We start from the raw sequence: 16,621 nt of genomic DNA, 5'->3' as shown, positions 1-16,621 counted from the left end.
TTGGGTACTCTAAATTCATTAAAGAAAAGTTGCAGAAGTTTTGGGAGGTAGCACTGAGCTCCACAAGTCTACAGCCCAACATATCCATACTCACTCTTCAATCACTCCTCCATACCAATGTAGGTCCCCCCCCCCCCCCCATTGCACCTTCCCGCACAGAGTAAAGAATTCACTTTAGGAGTGGGAAAAATACATAATAAATCTCTGAAATTGAGCCTAAACAAAATAATATTGGAGAACCGGCAGCCACTACATTAGCTGGAATCGTATCAGTCCCACAGGGGCAGCTTTGGAGGCAGGAGGCTGGGGGATATTTGAAAGATGAGCATTAGGTTTTCCACTCCAATTGATCTTTTGGAGGTGAGGTCATACAGGCAGCAGCAGGTTGCCAATTAGTATCAATTAAAATGGAAAGAACAAGCAGGCACCGACTGAGATCAAATCTCACCAATCTACGCTGTGTCAGCACCTCAGCAGTTTAGCTGAAGTGGCTGCACAGTGGGATGATATTGCTCACTGAAATGGTCATCCAGGCTGAACAATAATGAGGGAAAACAACAGGATTGGCTAATTGCAAACTCTGAAACTTTTATAGTTGATCCGATAAAGCTGCTTTTGTGGGTTTTCAGGGGTGACAATATTAAGAGTGTTATAACAACATAACCTGCTGGGTCAGCTGGGCTGAGCAGACTGCTGCCTTGAAGGCCACAGGTGGGCATTTATTCAGTGGCTGGTTGAACTGTGGAAGAGGAGCAGCAGCACATCCAGCCTCGGGCACCAGAGAACTATCACTCTGGCAGCCAAGGGGCAAGGAGGTAGGAGAACATATACCCTTCATCAGAACATATTCCAGCTAATGTTAAGCTTTCTTGATCTCTCAGAATAACAGAATCACAGAAGATACACCATTCGGGGCAAGTGGCCGCTGATATATATTCGCTACTGCATGAAGTCATCATGTCCCAAGGAGCAGGTGAACATTCCAGTGCCCGTAGTAGTGAAGGTCAACGCTGACCTGAATTTCCGTGCTTTTTTAATTCTTTCATGAGATGTGAGCATCGCTGAAAGGGTGGCATTGGTGCCCAGCTCCAGTGCCCTTGAGAAGATGGCGGCGAGCTGTCTTCTTGAAACGCTGCAGTTCATTTGGTGCAGCTACACCCACAGTGCTGTCCAGAAGGAGCCCCCCAGGACTTTGATCCAGCAACAATGGAAGAATGAAAATATCGTTCTAAGTCCGGATAGTGTGTGGCTTGGACAGGAACTTTCAGGTGGTGGTGTTCCCATGTGTCGTTCAAGGTGGCAAAAGTCACAGATTTGGAAGGCGCTGTTGAAGGAGGTTAGGTGAGTACTGCAGTGCATCCTTGTACGTGGGACACAGACTGTGCCTTCAAATTGAGGGAGTGAATGTTTAAGGTGGTGGATGGGGTGTCAATTAAGAGGGATTCTCTGCCCCGGATGATGTGAAAATTCTTCAATGTTGTTGAGGGTGTAGTTGTACATGAATCACATAAAGTTAGTATGTAGGTATAGCAAGTGATTAGAAAAGCAAATGGAATGTTGTCATTTATTGCGGGGGAGTGGAATAGAAAAGTAGGGAAGTTTTACTGCAGCTATACAAGGCCTTGATGAGACCACGGGCTGGATTCTCCTTTGCTACCGCTACCGCTGCTGGCGAGGATAGACAATTCAGCCGGGCCGTTCACTGGCGGAGGGGTTCTCTACTCCTGCCACTTGTCAGTAGGATTTCCCATTGAAGCCGCCCATGTTTCTGGGAAACCTGCTGGTGAGGCCAGAGAATACCGTCGCCAGCAAACAACCGACGAATTGCGGCCAACATTTGGAATACCGTGTACAGTTTTGGTAAAAGTAATTTACTGCAGATGCTGGAATCTGAAACCAAAAGAGAAAATGCTGGAAAATCTCAGCAGGTCTGGCAGCATCTGTAGAGAGAGAAAAGAGCTAACGTTTTGAGTCCAGCTAACCCTTTGTCACTTTGAGCTGAGGTTGGGAACTCAGGATCCTTCATTCAGTTAGAGCATATAATATGTACACAACAGTACATGATGCCACCTAACTAAGACTCAATGTGATTCAAAAGCAATCAGGAGATATTTTCGATACACAACTATGTGGTGCTTATCCCATAGATGAGGATGATGAGGAGGCAGGCTTGCCTTGTCCCTGCTCCAGTAAAGAAGATACCCATGGCTCCCTGTAGACCACATGGCCAATGAGGGCATCACCACACAATGCCCTATATCAGTATATGGCCAAACTCATCATGGGGCCAGGAGGCAGCCTGGTGCTGGGGGAGTGGGAGAAGCGGGTGCTAATGACTGTGAGGTCATTTTCAGCTCGACAATTGCAAGCCCAGTTATCCTTCAGGGCACACCTGCATGAGGCTTCTATCCAGAAGTGGGAGAGAATCTGCCTGTGCTTCCATGCCTCTGTGTACCATAACTGCTACAGAACTGTCAATGCAGATGAGCACTGCTGCCACATCACCGAGGCCACTTCGCTGCTCCTGCATCCAATCATCGGCCTGGCATGCACGAGTCTCCATGACCACCCTTTTAATGGAGGAGTTTATGTGCTTATTTGGCTGAGGGATAGAACCACTCATGATATGAATGAAGTCCTTAATCTTCAGCCTTTGGTCAGGGGACTCTGCCAGATGAACAAACATCTCCTGTTGTTGCTCATCTAGAACCTGCTTTGTACATGACTCTTGATTCTTCAACTGAGAAAGGCCATCCTGCCCTCCGCCCACCAAGAGGGACTGCCACAACTTCCACTACCTCGTTCACCTGCACATGTTACTCACTTTGTGCAAAGCATTCTAATTGTGGTCATGGACCCACGAAGGTGAGTACATCTACGGTGGTGTAGAGTGCCCTGGACTCCAGTGATGGTACATCCTCATGGTGGTGTTGACGTTTAAGGCCTGTGATGCCTCAGCTACCACCTTCTGTTATCTTTCATAAATCAACATTGATACAATATTTGCTACTTCCCAATCACTGGTGTCACAATATGTGGATATTGTAAGGAACGTAAAGGGTTAATGTAAGGTTACTACTCTAGTCACTAGATGGTGCTATAGAGCAACCATATAAATATCACATGCCTCCTTGACTTCTGGGAGAGAGACGAGAGAGAGTGAGAGAGACAGGAGAGAGTGAGAGAATGGAAGGGAGCCAGTCTGAGTAGATGTGAGATAGTTTCGCTGATAGCGTAGTCTCGTATTATAGAAGTGTAGTGTATTCTTTACTTATCTAATTCCTCAGCAAATGTTCAAATCTAATAAAGTGTATTGTAATAAATTAGCTTTGTTTGTTAAGAACTGCTTGCTGCTCTTTATCAACATTACAACCTTCACCATCCTGAAGAACAATACAAAGAACACAACAACCGGCACAGCAGGTAATTAAGAAAGTAACAGAGTATTGACCTCAACTGCAGGACGGATTGAGTATAAAAGTCAAGATGTCTTCCTGTGTACCTTTATGGTCAGTTTACTAAAGGAGGGTCAAACCTGCATTGGAAGTAGTTCAGAAAAGATTTATGAAGCTGATTCGTGGGATGAAGGCGTTGCCTTATAAGGAAAGATTGAGCAGGTTGGAGTTTAGAAGAATGAGATATTGAAACATATATGATGTTCTTCTTCGAAATAGTGCCATGGGATCCTTTAAATCACGAGAGAGGGTAGATGGAGCCTTGGTTTAATACCTCACCTGAAAGGCTTCAGCACTGAAGTGTCAACCTAGATTGTTGTGCTCAAGTGCTGGAGGGGGACTTGAACTTTCCGATGAATTCAGAGAAATGACAGCTCTATCAACTGAACCTGTGTCCAACCTAATGTTTCTATTAGTCTACATTTAGCACCATATTACCATGTTATGGGCCAGGGTTTAGAGAATCCCAAAGTGTATCATGGAGTTCACCTGACCCACAACCTTTGATTGACTGTGGTATGGGGAGCACACGGCCCACTCTACAGGTATGGTATAGCAGAAAATGGACCAGTGGGTTTTATTCTATGATCTCAAGTTAACCTTTTTAAAAGAAACAGTGAATATCTTAGCAACCAGTAAATCAAATGCACCTCCCAAAGAATACAACACTAAGTAACCTGTCCTTTTACACCCAAAAGACTTAATAAACCTTCAAACAGGAGCACATTAGGTTTACATTTAATACTGAGACCTTTTTACAATTCTGAGTTTGCCAAATGATCCATAGATAGTCTTTGGATGGCAGAGATCAACAGCAGTGCAGCTCACTGAAAAAAAACACACACCCAAGCTTTTTCTCAAACTGAAACGAAAAAGCAGAAGTAGAGCTCAGCTCCATCCACACTCTGACATTACTTCAGTAATATGAGCAGCTCCATTTCTTAAAGGTACATTTCTTAAACACTCAATTTTTAAAAGGTACTCTCACATGACAACCATCATTGCATTGATGAAGAAAAGCTTCTACGCGATTAACCCTGAGCCGGTCACATGACCTGTGGAGCCTGCCCCCTTAAAGGTGCCATGCTATTATATCCCTCTTCCCCACTTTAAGCCCCTTATTACAACTATCCCAAAAACTATATACATAAGTTGCAAAGGTTAACAGAGACAACAAGAGAGTGTCCATCAAAAAAATCAGTCAGTCCGGAGACCTTCGGGTCCTTCAGGACCTCCATAGACGTGCGACAGGCTCAGCAATCTTTTGGGCAATTGAGTGGTGTGCAGTCGGTGTCATCTCAGGAGGCATCACTTCAACAACACGCGTATTGGCCTCACCTGCCTCAATAGGCACAGCTGGTTAATGGAAATGGGAGTTCCTGGTTCCCCTTGGCTGGACAGAGTTACAGGAGTGTGAATAATGCTTGGTGGGTTTGTCAATTCCAAGTTGGGGGTTGCTACCTCTCGGCGCTTCAAGTGGTCAATGTGCTTTCTGACACTCTTCCCGTTCACATTGACCACATGAGACACCAGCTCTGACTGGGCCACAGCTCGTACTTCTAACCAAGACAAAGCTGAGGTGAAATTATGGACCAAAACCAGGTCTCCTACTCAGAACGACCTGAGACCTCTCTGCTCTGACCACTGACTCTTCTGGGAGGCCTGATGTGCCTCCAACCTCCCAACCAAATTTGGAAATACAAGATCCAATCGGATTCTCCACCAACGGCTCATGGGCAGCTCAGCTGGTGTGACCCCTGTGGTTCAAGAGAGGTTGTACATGGCACAACGCTTTTTCATGGCATTCTTGAAAGTTTGGATGGTCCGCTTGTGTTCTATACAATTGGCTCATATATAAAAACCTGGAAATCATTGCCGGTGATGGGAGTGCCATTGCTTGAAATAATTGACTCGGGAAACCCATGAATGGTACACACTTGATGCATCTTTCTGGACAAATGTGAGGTAATGCATTTTGGAAGGTCTAATGCAGGTAGGGAATATACAGTGAATGGTAGAACCCTCAAGAGTATTGACAGTCAGAGAGATCTAGGTGTACAGGTCCACAGGTCCACGTGGCAACACTGGTGGAGAAGGTAGTCAAGAAGGCATACGGCATGCTTGCCTTAATTGGCCGGGGCATTGAGTATAAGAATTGGCAAGTCATGTTGCAGTTGTATAGAACCTTAGTTAGGCCACACTTGGAGTATAGTGTTCAAGTCTGGTCGCCACACTACCAGAAGGATGTGGAGGCTTTAGAGAGGGTGCAGAAGAGATTTACCAGGATGTTGCCTGGTATGGAGGGCATCAGCTATGAGGAGCGGTTGAATAAACTTGGTTTGTTCTCACTGGAACGACGGAGGTTGAGGGGCGACCTGATAGAGTTCTACAAAATTATGAGGGGCATAGACAGAGTGGATAGTCAGAGGCCTTTCCCCAGGATAGAGGGGTCAATTAATAGGGGACATAGGTTTAAGGTGCGAGGGGCAAGGCTTAGAGGAGATGTACGAGGCAAGTTTTTTTACACAGAGGGTAGTGGGTGCCTGGAACTCGCTGCCTGAGGAGGTGATGGAAGCAGGGACGATAGTGACATTTAAGTGGCGTCTTGACAAATACATGAATAGGATGGGAATTGAGGGATACGGACACAGGAAGTGCAGAAGATTTTAGTTTAGCCGGGCAGCATGGTCGGCACGGGTTTGGAGGGCCAAAGGTCCTGTTCCTGTGCTGTCCATTTCTTTGTTCTTTGTTCTATCTACCGTGGCCATTGAGGTAGTGATCCCCATCTTCTGAACTGATAAAGACCTTGAGTGGGCATCCACCAGCACCAAAAATATCTTGCCTAGGAATGGGCCCTGGTCCACGGGCGACCTGGCCATTCCCAAGGATGAAGAAGCAGAAGGCGACAAAGATTGCTGCATTTGACAAGGGTGGCACTGTTGTACTAGTTCTTCAATCACTATATCTATGCCTGGCCACCAGACACAACAATGCGCCAACATCTTCATCTTTATCTCTTCTAGGTGGGCACTGTGCAGCTCTTGAAGGAGGGGCTCCCAGGCCTCAGGTGATATGACCATCTGTGATTCCCACAGAATCACGTCATCTTCACATCTCGACCCATCTTGATGAGTGAAGCAGGATCTCAGCTGTTCAAACATCTCTTATTGCCAGCATTACTATATTATTCTTTTGAACTTTGAAAGGATAGGGGCCGGGATTCTCCCCTACCCGGCGGGGCGGGGGGTCCCGGCGTGTTGGTGTGGCGTGAACCACTCCGGCGTCGGGCTGCCCCAAAGGTGCGGAAGTCTCCGAACCTTTAGGTGCCAAGCCTCACATTGAGGGGCTAGGCCTGCGACGGAGTGGTTCCCACTCCGCCGGCTGGCATGAATGGCCTTGACGCCACGCCAGCCGGGGCCGACAGGACATCGCCGGCCCGCATAAGACTGCGCATGCGCCGGAGCATCAGCGGCTGCTGACGTCATACCGGCGCATGCGCAGGGGAGGTGGTCTCATCCGCCTCCGCCATGATGAAGACCATGGGGAAGGTGGAAGAAAATGAGTGCCCCCACGGCACAGGCCCGCCCGCCGATCGGTGGGCCCCGATCGCGGGCCAGGCCACAGTGGGGACACCCCTCGGGGTCAGATCGCCCCACGCCCCCCCAGGACCCCGGCACCCGCCCGTGCCGCCTGCTCCTGCCGGTAAGGTAGGTGGTTTAATCCACGCCGGCGGGAGAGGCTTGTCAGCGGCGGGACTTCGGCCCATCACGGGGCAGAGAATCGCCGCGGGGGGGCCCGCCAACCGGCGCGGCACGATTCCCGCCCCCGCCGAATCTCGGGTGGCAGAGAATTTGGACATGGCGGGGGCAGGATTGACGCCGGCCCCGGGCAATTCTCCGACCTGGCGGGGGGTCGGAGAATCCTGCCAAGGGTTTATTTGGGTCCACTTGCAGATGTGTTTCGTTCTTCTTCAGAAAGGATCCTTGAGGCAAAGGCCATAGGACGTTCTGGACCATGTCGCATTTTGTGGGATAAAACGTGCCATATGTCAACATTATTGTTTTTCCTGGATCAAAATGCACCAAGATCATTGAAGACTGTAATGCTTACTTCACGACTCGGAAGGCTTCCTCTTGGGGCCCTCTCCATTGCCACCGCTGATTCTTCTTTAATAGCTGGTGTAATGTGCTAATGTGGCCTAATTCAAAATACGCAGGAAGGTTCTAAGCTCGCTGGCATTTTTGCGTGTAGAGATGCCTCGTATGGCACTGATATTTTCTCCCTGACACATCAACTCAAAATCCTTGGTACATCACTTCTGAGGATTGGAAAGTACATTTTACGTATTTTAGGATCCTGGTGTCATAAAACCTCTTTAATACTTCTTCTAGGCTGGCTAAGTGTTCTTCTGCTGTAGTGCCGGTGACTAGCACGTGATCAAGGTAAAGCATCACTTTGGGAATTCCCTGAAGGTGATTTTCCATCTTGCATTGGACGTTAGCACAGGCTGAAGCAATACTGAGTGGCAGTCTGGTATACTGAAGGAAGCCTTTGATGGTATTCATTGTAACAAACGTCTGAGACTCCACATCTAGCTCTAGCTGCAGAGAGGCATGACTAAGGATCAACTTTTAATATGTGAGGCTCCCCGTCAGCTTAGCGTAGAAGTCCTCAGTTCGGAAAATCTGTGGAGGCCCAATCACTGAGTGTTTTTCAGACAGAGAAAGATAGGTTAGTGATTAATAGGGGGATCAGGGGTTATGGGCAGAAGGCAGGAGAACGGAGATGAGAAAAATATCAGCTATAATTGGATTGGCGGACAGACTCGATGGTCCGAATGGCCTAATTCTGCTCCTATGTCTCATGGTCTTTTGGAATCGGATACCAATTGACCTGGGCTGTCAGCTTGTAGTCTCCACATATCCTCATTGAATAATCAGGGTAAAGGACAGGAACTATCGGCACCGCCCACTCTGAAAACTGAACCGGCTTGATTATTCCCAGCTCTTCCAATCTCTTAGCTCTGCTTCAACCTTCTGACGCAAAGGCGCTGACCTGGACCTGAAGAACTTGTGCGACAAATTCAATTTGACATACAGTTTGGCTTTTGCACCCTTAACCGGGCCCAATTCCTTGTGGAAATGTCTCTATAGCTCCTTAAGACATCTTAGTGGACACCATTAGATATTTTGAAGATTAACAGCCAGTTGAGCCGAATCTTCTGTAACCAGTATCTTCCCAACAGATTGGGTCTATGTCCTTCCACGACAACCAAAGGCAGATTGGCCTCTTTTCCCCCGATAGGCCAATGGGGCTGTTCCGAGGATCTTTAAAATTTCCCTGATGTATGTTGAAAGCATGGTTGTAGTACTCTTCAAGCTTAACTACTGTGACTCTGCACGAAGGTATTGGAAGTTCTGTTCATCCACTATGGGCAAGGAAGCCCCACTGTCGACTTCCAATTTGAGGGGTTTCCCATTTACCCTTAAGGTCATTTCAATCGGAGCCATCTTAGTCAATTGGACTGCATTCAACTGATCCATTGTTTGCTCTTCTTCAGAGCTCTTCTCCAGTATGTTCAATGGCTCTGTGGACTATTACTGCTGCCAGAAAACCCGCGGGCGGGGGTACGCTGCCGGCAGGACCAGAGAATCCCTCCGCCAGCGAATGGACACAGAATTTAGGCCCAGGTCTTAACACTTTGGCTCCCTGATCCACACTGCCTGGTGTCCTGCTCCCAGGGTCCCATGCAAACTCCCCATTGGCTGGGGTTTGGGCGTTTCCACACAATTGGTTTCGGGTTGGTCACATGGTCTGTGGAACCGCCCTCTTAAAGGGACCATGCTACCACAGTCTGCTCTGAGCATTTCTCCAAAACCGACCATTTCAAGATCATCTTCAATGACTCCTATTCTTTACAGGCCTTCCACCAACTCATGCATATTAATTAGGAAGACTTTGCATGCTGAGCTGATCTCAAATGTTTTATGTTTCCAGTAGTATCAACAAAAAGGAATGTGGGATGTGGTTAAGTGTGATAGTTCAGCAAGATGCATGTGCCAAAATGCATTGTATCTAATCATGAAGACCTTCGCATATTATGGACATGAGTCTTCACTGATTTACCTGAGCAATGACAGTGATCTTGCCGGATCGTTTTATTCAATTACTTGGGATCCAAATACATGCATTTGTGCCTCCTTTTCTTCACTTCATGATGCGGAATAACTGACACCATTGCTGTAAACTAACTTTACCATGAACACATTTTTAGAATGTGAACACACAACTGCAGGGCGTCTGCAACTTGTTACAATCTTCTCCAACATGTGCTATCTGACCTTTGACCCTCGGGTCAGGTGGCTCCAAGTAGTACAGAGTGTACTGTATTGTATCTAAAACTGGAATCCACAACCTCAATCAATTATTGTCATCTGGAGAGATGGGCCAAGGGTTCGGAGGTCGGCCTGCATTGTGGAAGAAAGGGACAGAGACGTCATACTGGTTGTGCACAGGGTGTTTATTGTGTGTAATAATTCCCCACTCTCTTAATGGTGCTGCCCCTCTCCCCCTACCGCCCCCTCACCCCCTACCTACCACCCCCCTCCCCGCCCTCAGTGGTGTTTGGTATGTTTGGTGTGTTTCCAAAAGCGTTCTGAATAAATATCTGGTAGTGGATGAACTGAAGTTTCTAGAAATAGGTATAGCCCGACATTTTCCAGTCGTTCCCACTGGCAAAAGCTTCTAGTCCTGTTGACAGTGCCCCACCCACCCTCCCACCCCCGACCTCCAGCAGCGGGTTCCTTGGTGACAGAGGTGTGAACAATGGGAAAAGAGCCGTCGACAGCGGTGGGACTGGAAGATTCCGCCACCGGCTAATTGCTGGGTGCCTCCACCACCGTAAAAACACACCGCCAGTGGGCCGGAAAATCCCGCCCTATCATGTTCTCATAAAGGTTGTACAATGGGGAGGGGGAAGTGGTTTCTGTGGAGAGCAGCGGGCTACTGGGTTGAGGAGTGGAGATGTGGCAATGAATGAATCTTTGGGATTTGGAACCAGAGAGTATTTTTGCAGAATATCCTGTCAGGATTGTAAATGGGTGAGTTAGAATCCAATTTGAAACAAGCTCGATAAATGAACTGATCTGCCTTTGCTTTGCACTTTCCTGTGTTCTTATCATATTAACAAAAGTGATCCATGATTCCACTGGGCGCTCAGCCACGGTGAAAACAAAAACATGGGTAGCCCGAGATTATTTCATTGACGTCACATCGCAGCAATTGGAACAGATCCTTCCTGTAAAACTGTCTTTGACAATGACGAAAAGCAAACAACGATGAAAGGAAATAAGACTTAATAGGTTTTATTCAGTTTTGTTTTGTGTGAAAAAGGAGGCTGTTATTGGTTATGTGGTAACCACATCACACTTGCAAAGCAGAAAATGGAGGAACTGTGTCCGAACAGATTGAATATGATCAGCTTGAATATGATCAGCTACTATCAGCCCTGGGTGGAGGGAAAACGGGACCAATGTGGCTGAAAGGTGAAAGCTTGTCACCAAGTCCATTTCCTGTGTTAGATCAGTTAATCTGGTAATGAAACGAGGCATGTCTGCAGTTCCCCAGAACACTATTCATGATTGGTTAACTGACCCCACACTTTATTGTAACCCTCAGCAGAAGAACTGTCATTGGAGTATTTTTCCAATTGACTCCAGATAACCCAGTAAGTTAATATTATTGCGATAGGGTTACCAACAGTACTGGATGCCTGGCAGTCTGTTAGAATGGGATACGTATCACATGGGCACTGCTCATCAGGAAGACTTTGAGCCTCCGCAGAAACGCTGGGTCAACCAGGGCGCTGAGCATGCAGAACGTATCTTCACAATTAAAATACCCATACAAGCAATAGCAACACTAGTTCTGCCCTTCCTTTTCCCAATTAGGGCAGAAGGCCAACATTATTGCAGCCATCACCTCACCACTCCCTGCATACTCTGAAAACATAGGGCATCAGATAGTGAGTGACTTTTATAACTGCAGGTGACATTCTTGATGAGTGGGGTAGGTTGGGGGAGGGGAGGGTTGGAGCTTTACAGATGAGAAGGAAAGCAACTCGCTGCTGTACTGCCATTCTATTCCACTTTCCCTTTCCATAATTGTTGTTGGATTTCAGCTTGAGTACAGCTGTAACACCTTTCCATTCCTCGGCTTCTTGCATGGTTTGGCCACTTTTCAGTCTTTCCTTTTTGTCTGCTTTGGCTTGAGCCCCACTTCCCCATATAGTCTTTGGTTTAACATTACTGCTTCCCTCTAAGCACCTTGAATTCACCACCACTTGGAACTGACAGACATATACTTACTCATGGTTACATCAGCTTTGCTTTAAATAAGAGAAAACATTACTGCCCATTCCGATGGGGCATATGTTGCTTGGTTTCAAGGCTTCTTGTGAAACTGCCCATTTTGTCTCGGGTTCGAAAATTGTCCAGTTTAAGGCTGTCACAAGATATTAAGGGCAGTCTGTTATTTTTGGTGCATCACATGCCAATCGATGGCACTACATCTTTGTAGCCTTGAATACTCACAACTTTAAAACATAATCGATGGTTATTAATTTTATATATTTACTATTATAATCAACACTCCAGTTCCAGGAAAATATCTTGGTGCTGGTGATGATATGTAAGTTTCAGATTCTCATGGTACATCGATAAATAACAGCCCTATTTTTTAAAATCTAAATTTAGCGTATCCAATTAATTTTTTCCAATGAAGGGGTAATTTAGCGTGGCCAATCCACCTACCCTGCACATCTTTGGGTTGTGGGGGCGAAACTCATGCAAACACGGGGAGAAAGTGCAAACTCCACGTGGACACTGATCCAGAGGCAGCAGTGCTAACCACTGCGCCACCGTGCTGCCCTATAACAGCCCTATTTTAACCCAAAAGAAGAGATTTACATTTAGTCCATATTTGGTTTTGGAGGCAAGTCAGTTTATACTTGAAACTTCGACACCAATACCTATCAACACCAACTTTACACAGATTTAAAGTAATTTATAAAAGAAGCAAATGCGATGTAAGAAAAAACTTTTTACACAGCCTGGCCATGATAGTTAAACCAACTGATACGTTGTTTAAATGCCAATTGGTCAGAATATTAATGGGAAGACTTTATTTCCTACTCACAGAGAGCATTGGGTCCCTCTTGTGGCTAATTTAAGCATTGATGGAAATAATTCCTTTGAAAAGAGAACCCAGAATCCTGTTCCACCAAGATTTTGCTCCTGCTGTATCGAAAATCCTTAAGGGTAATTTCTTAGTTAATAATCTTTATTGTCACAAGTAGGCTTACATTAACACTGCAGTGAAGTTACTGTGAAAATCCCCTAGTCGCCACATTCCGGCGCCTGTTCAGGTACACTGAGGGAGAATTCAGAATGTCCAAATGACCTAACAGCACGTCTTTCAGGCCTTGTGGAAGGAAACCGGAGCAGCCGGAGGAAACCCACGCAGACACAGGGCGAATTTGCAGATTCCGCACAGACCGTGACCCAAGCCAGGAATTGAACCTGGGACCCTGGAGCTGTGAAGCAATAGTGCTAACCACTATGCTACCACAGTTGCATTGCCAATGGTCAGCCTCGCCCAGTGTATGAGCACATCTGTGTTTGCAAATGATTTTCGACCAGTTGAAGTTCATGCATGATTTTCTAGAATGTGTGAGACTCCATGCTGGAATGTGAAATCATAAGAATACCTTGCATCAAAGTCTATGCAGAATACTGAGACCAAATGTGCTGAGCTCCCAGCTGCATAAATATTTCCTTGTATGTGGTGGGATTTGTAAATCTATTTATTGCTTCACCGTGAAAATGTGACACATTTCAATCTTGGCTGCTGCAGGTTTCACACTTGTTGATAAAATATCAAATTACTTTAGTGACATGATTCATTGATTTCCCCATATATGAGCATGTAGATACCGTGCTTCCTTTTCATATACATGGCTCTGTAGATTGCTGCTTGTTGTTTAATGTTGATGTTTTATAAATTCGATATGTGTAATGATTGATCCTTTTTTTTCAATTCACAGATTTTTGTTAGTCCTTGGGTGCTTAATCTTGGCCATTTTGTCAACATTTTCCGAATTCGAGGCACTCTCACAAAAATGGCTCCTAACACTGGTTAAGTACAATCTAATTTGCACAACTCTTGTTACACACTGTAATGCTAATCTTCTAATGATTAGATTTAGGTCAGTGTTGATTAATTCATATATTATGCATCTATAGCCTTAGCACATCCAACCTTAATTTCTGCCTAGACTTTGTGGGGTAACCTTATGATTTCATATTCCAATCAATTGAGTCTGATTATATTTGACGGAAGAGTACGTCGATCGCTTTTCAAAGCAACCCAGTTAGCATGGTCCAGCATTGCCTGGATGTGTTGGGTTGGTTTGATCAGCTGTGATCTTATCAAATGGCAGAGTAGGAGTGTGTGGTCTAATCCCCTTTCTGAGTTTTGCTTTGGAAGTCTGGTACACCATGCAAAATAACGTCCTGCAGTTCCCATAAAGTAAGCAGTGTTGAAGAATGGAACACTTGTCCATTGTTAACATCAGGCACTTCAAGAGCCATTCATAGAAAAGCGAGAAGCGGAGCAAAGCTTCTTCTGCTCTGCCTGAATGTCCATGCCACAACTCCAACATCAACAAAACATCTCTAATTCATCAATAGTGCAATTTTCACTTCCCACACTCGCCATGCTGTCATCTCTCCAAGTGAGGCTGCTAATTACAGTAGGGTGGAATTAGGGGAGGTTTTGTGCTCAAACCCATTTGCTAAGCACCCTTACAGCCAGCAGACAAATGGGACCATCAGTCCAGGCTGGGTTTGGACCAAGATCTCACAGTGAACTGTATTGTAGATTATTGGACAAGAATATTTGTCACACTGAAGACTGAAGAATCCAAAATTTAAAAAGAATTATTGTAATGCACTGAAATGCAAAGTGGTGGAAATCTTGTAATTTTTACAATCATTACTGCAAAATGTGACCTCCACAGACACCAGTGGTTCAAGGGTTTATCTGCCATTTTGTCCACATCAGTCCATTGACAGGACATTACTTGTTTACAACTCTCCACACATCGCTCATCTACTCTACCTCCATACATTGCCATTCACTCCTCTTCATAAAGCACTCATTTACACTCAGCATCTATCAGTCATTCTACTGCTGACACTATTAACCCATACCTCTATGCACACCATTCATCTATACCATTCATCTTTCACACATCCAGCAATGTATAGACATTGCTCATTTAAGCCTCGATATACACCAATCTAATCCTTTTCACACCCCATTCATCTACATGCTACATCTGTCATTCAGCTAACCTTTTACATTGATCACTCCAAATTAATTACGTGCCTCCATCTAACACTCATTTTTCCCTCTCTGTTGTCAAATCCTTGTCAATTTTATTTCTCATCGCGATTACTCCAAAGCTCTCTTTAAAATAAATACTTAGACCATTCAACACTTGACTTTACTTCATGCAGTGAAAGTTCAATATTGTTTTAACTGGTGGAAATTAGTTGTAGTTTCCCTGTGTTTCACGAAACCATTGATTATTTTCTTACAGGTTTTACTATCAAAAAGACAAAAGTAGTGAAAAGATGTGTTTTGCATGAATTTATAACTAGGAAAATTTTAATGATGATTTAGCATGGATATGAAGTTATAATACTTTGTAACAAGCTGTATATATGTGTGTGTGTTTTTTTAAAACAGGAAGCTGTTACCATCGTAGTATTTGGATTAGAGTTTGCTCTCAGGGTCTGGGCAGCTGGCTGCTGTTGCCGATTCAGAGGATGGAGAGGACGTCTAAAATTTATCAGGAAGCCTTTATGTATCCTAGGTCAGTAGAGTTGTTTTATTGGCAGTGAGAAAAAAAATGAAATTCTCTTTTAGATACCAGCAACGTGAAGAATTAACTCAGCTAATTATTTTACCTCAGGTTTTATGCAAATGGTGAGTTGCCAATCTTCATAATCAAATGTAGCCTCGTGCTGACAGAGCAATCAGTGCTGGCATGCTTTGCTGCGAATTAATATTTCATTAATCTGAATGGTTATGGAGACATAGGGCTGGATTTTCATCGTGGAGACAAGAGTCAGGAGTCTGGAATTTCCTTGATGTTGCAATCCCACCGCTGTCCCGGCAGTTCTGGCAGGTGGGATTTTCGTCTCCTGGAGGACAGGACAGCCCCCAGCAGCAGGCCCCGGCAAACAGAGGTTTGGTTAAAGCTAAAGTGGCCAGGTTAAATGGACTGCCCCTGTTCACAGAAACATTGGTCCAGCTCAAGGCAAAACCCCATCACCCTGACTCTCTTCAATTTCCTAACCCCCATCAACTCTGTAACCCGTTTACCCCTCACCTCTTCAATCCTTCATACCTCACCTTCTTTCACCCCTTCAATATTCCTACCACTTTTCTTCCATCCTAGCCCACTCACCCAGTATCCACTCTATAAACTTACAAGCCTAGAATAACGTTTTGGTATTCACCCACTTTCCAGCTGTGACTCTGGAAGGGCAATCCCTCAGTGGTGATGTTGCCACAAGCCCAGCAAGGATGCCACGGGAAACACTGCCTGTAAACCAGTCTCCAGACCCCATTAATCCTAGAGTCTCACAGCCACGAAGGGCCGCAAAAGCCTGCGAGTGACCCCACCTCTAAGATGCCACGACTGAGCACCCCCCGGCCCCGAGTTTCACTTACCCTGGTTCCCCCTCATCCTCTTTGCTGCCCCTTTGTGACTGACACCCTGGGGGGATAATGGCGATCTGAGTTCTCACCTCTGATATCCCCTTCTGTGGTGAGGTCGGCAGGTTCTCATTTTTATGAATCTGCTGTAGGCCACACTGGCATGCCGTTACCCTGACAACAGATGATTATTCAAGGGAAGGTTTGCTAACGATATTATAATGTATTAAAATGAGGTTCCCGGCCTTCTGGGGCAGATTTCCCTTCATGCCGTTGGCAAAGAAAATTGGAAATTGTTCACTCGCCGGAGAGAATTGTATTTTCCAGTCCTCACTGAATTTTCTGCCCGTGTCACCGTTTTCGCTGACGGCTAACGCGGG

The 16,621-nt window shown here is 45.6% G+C and overlaps 1 protein-coding gene across 1 annotated transcript in view; it reads left to right on the top strand.

The window, feature by feature from the left end:
- kcnq3 (potassium voltage-gated channel, KQT-like subfamily, member 3) overlaps positions 1-16,621 on the top strand; it is a 471,023-nt gene that overhangs the window by 296,235 nt on the left and 158,167 nt on the right. Inside the window, exons 2-3 of the mRNA XM_038809241.1 lie at positions 13,558-13,648; positions 15,267-15,393. Of these exons, the coding sequence (XP_038665169.1) occupies positions 13,558-13,648; positions 15,267-15,393 (218 nt within the window). The remainder of the gene's footprint in view (positions 1-13,557; positions 13,649-15,266; positions 15,394-16,621) is intronic.

Source organism: Scyliorhinus canicula, chromosome 10, assembly GCF_902713615.1.
Source record: "Scyliorhinus canicula chromosome 10, sScyCan1.1, whole genome shotgun sequence".
Taxonomy (NCBI): Eukaryota; Metazoa; Chordata; class Chondrichthyes; order Carcharhiniformes; family Scyliorhinidae; genus Scyliorhinus; species Scyliorhinus canicula.
Note: the sequence above shows the minus strand (reverse complement) of the source record. Positions and strands in the feature narration are given on the sequence as shown.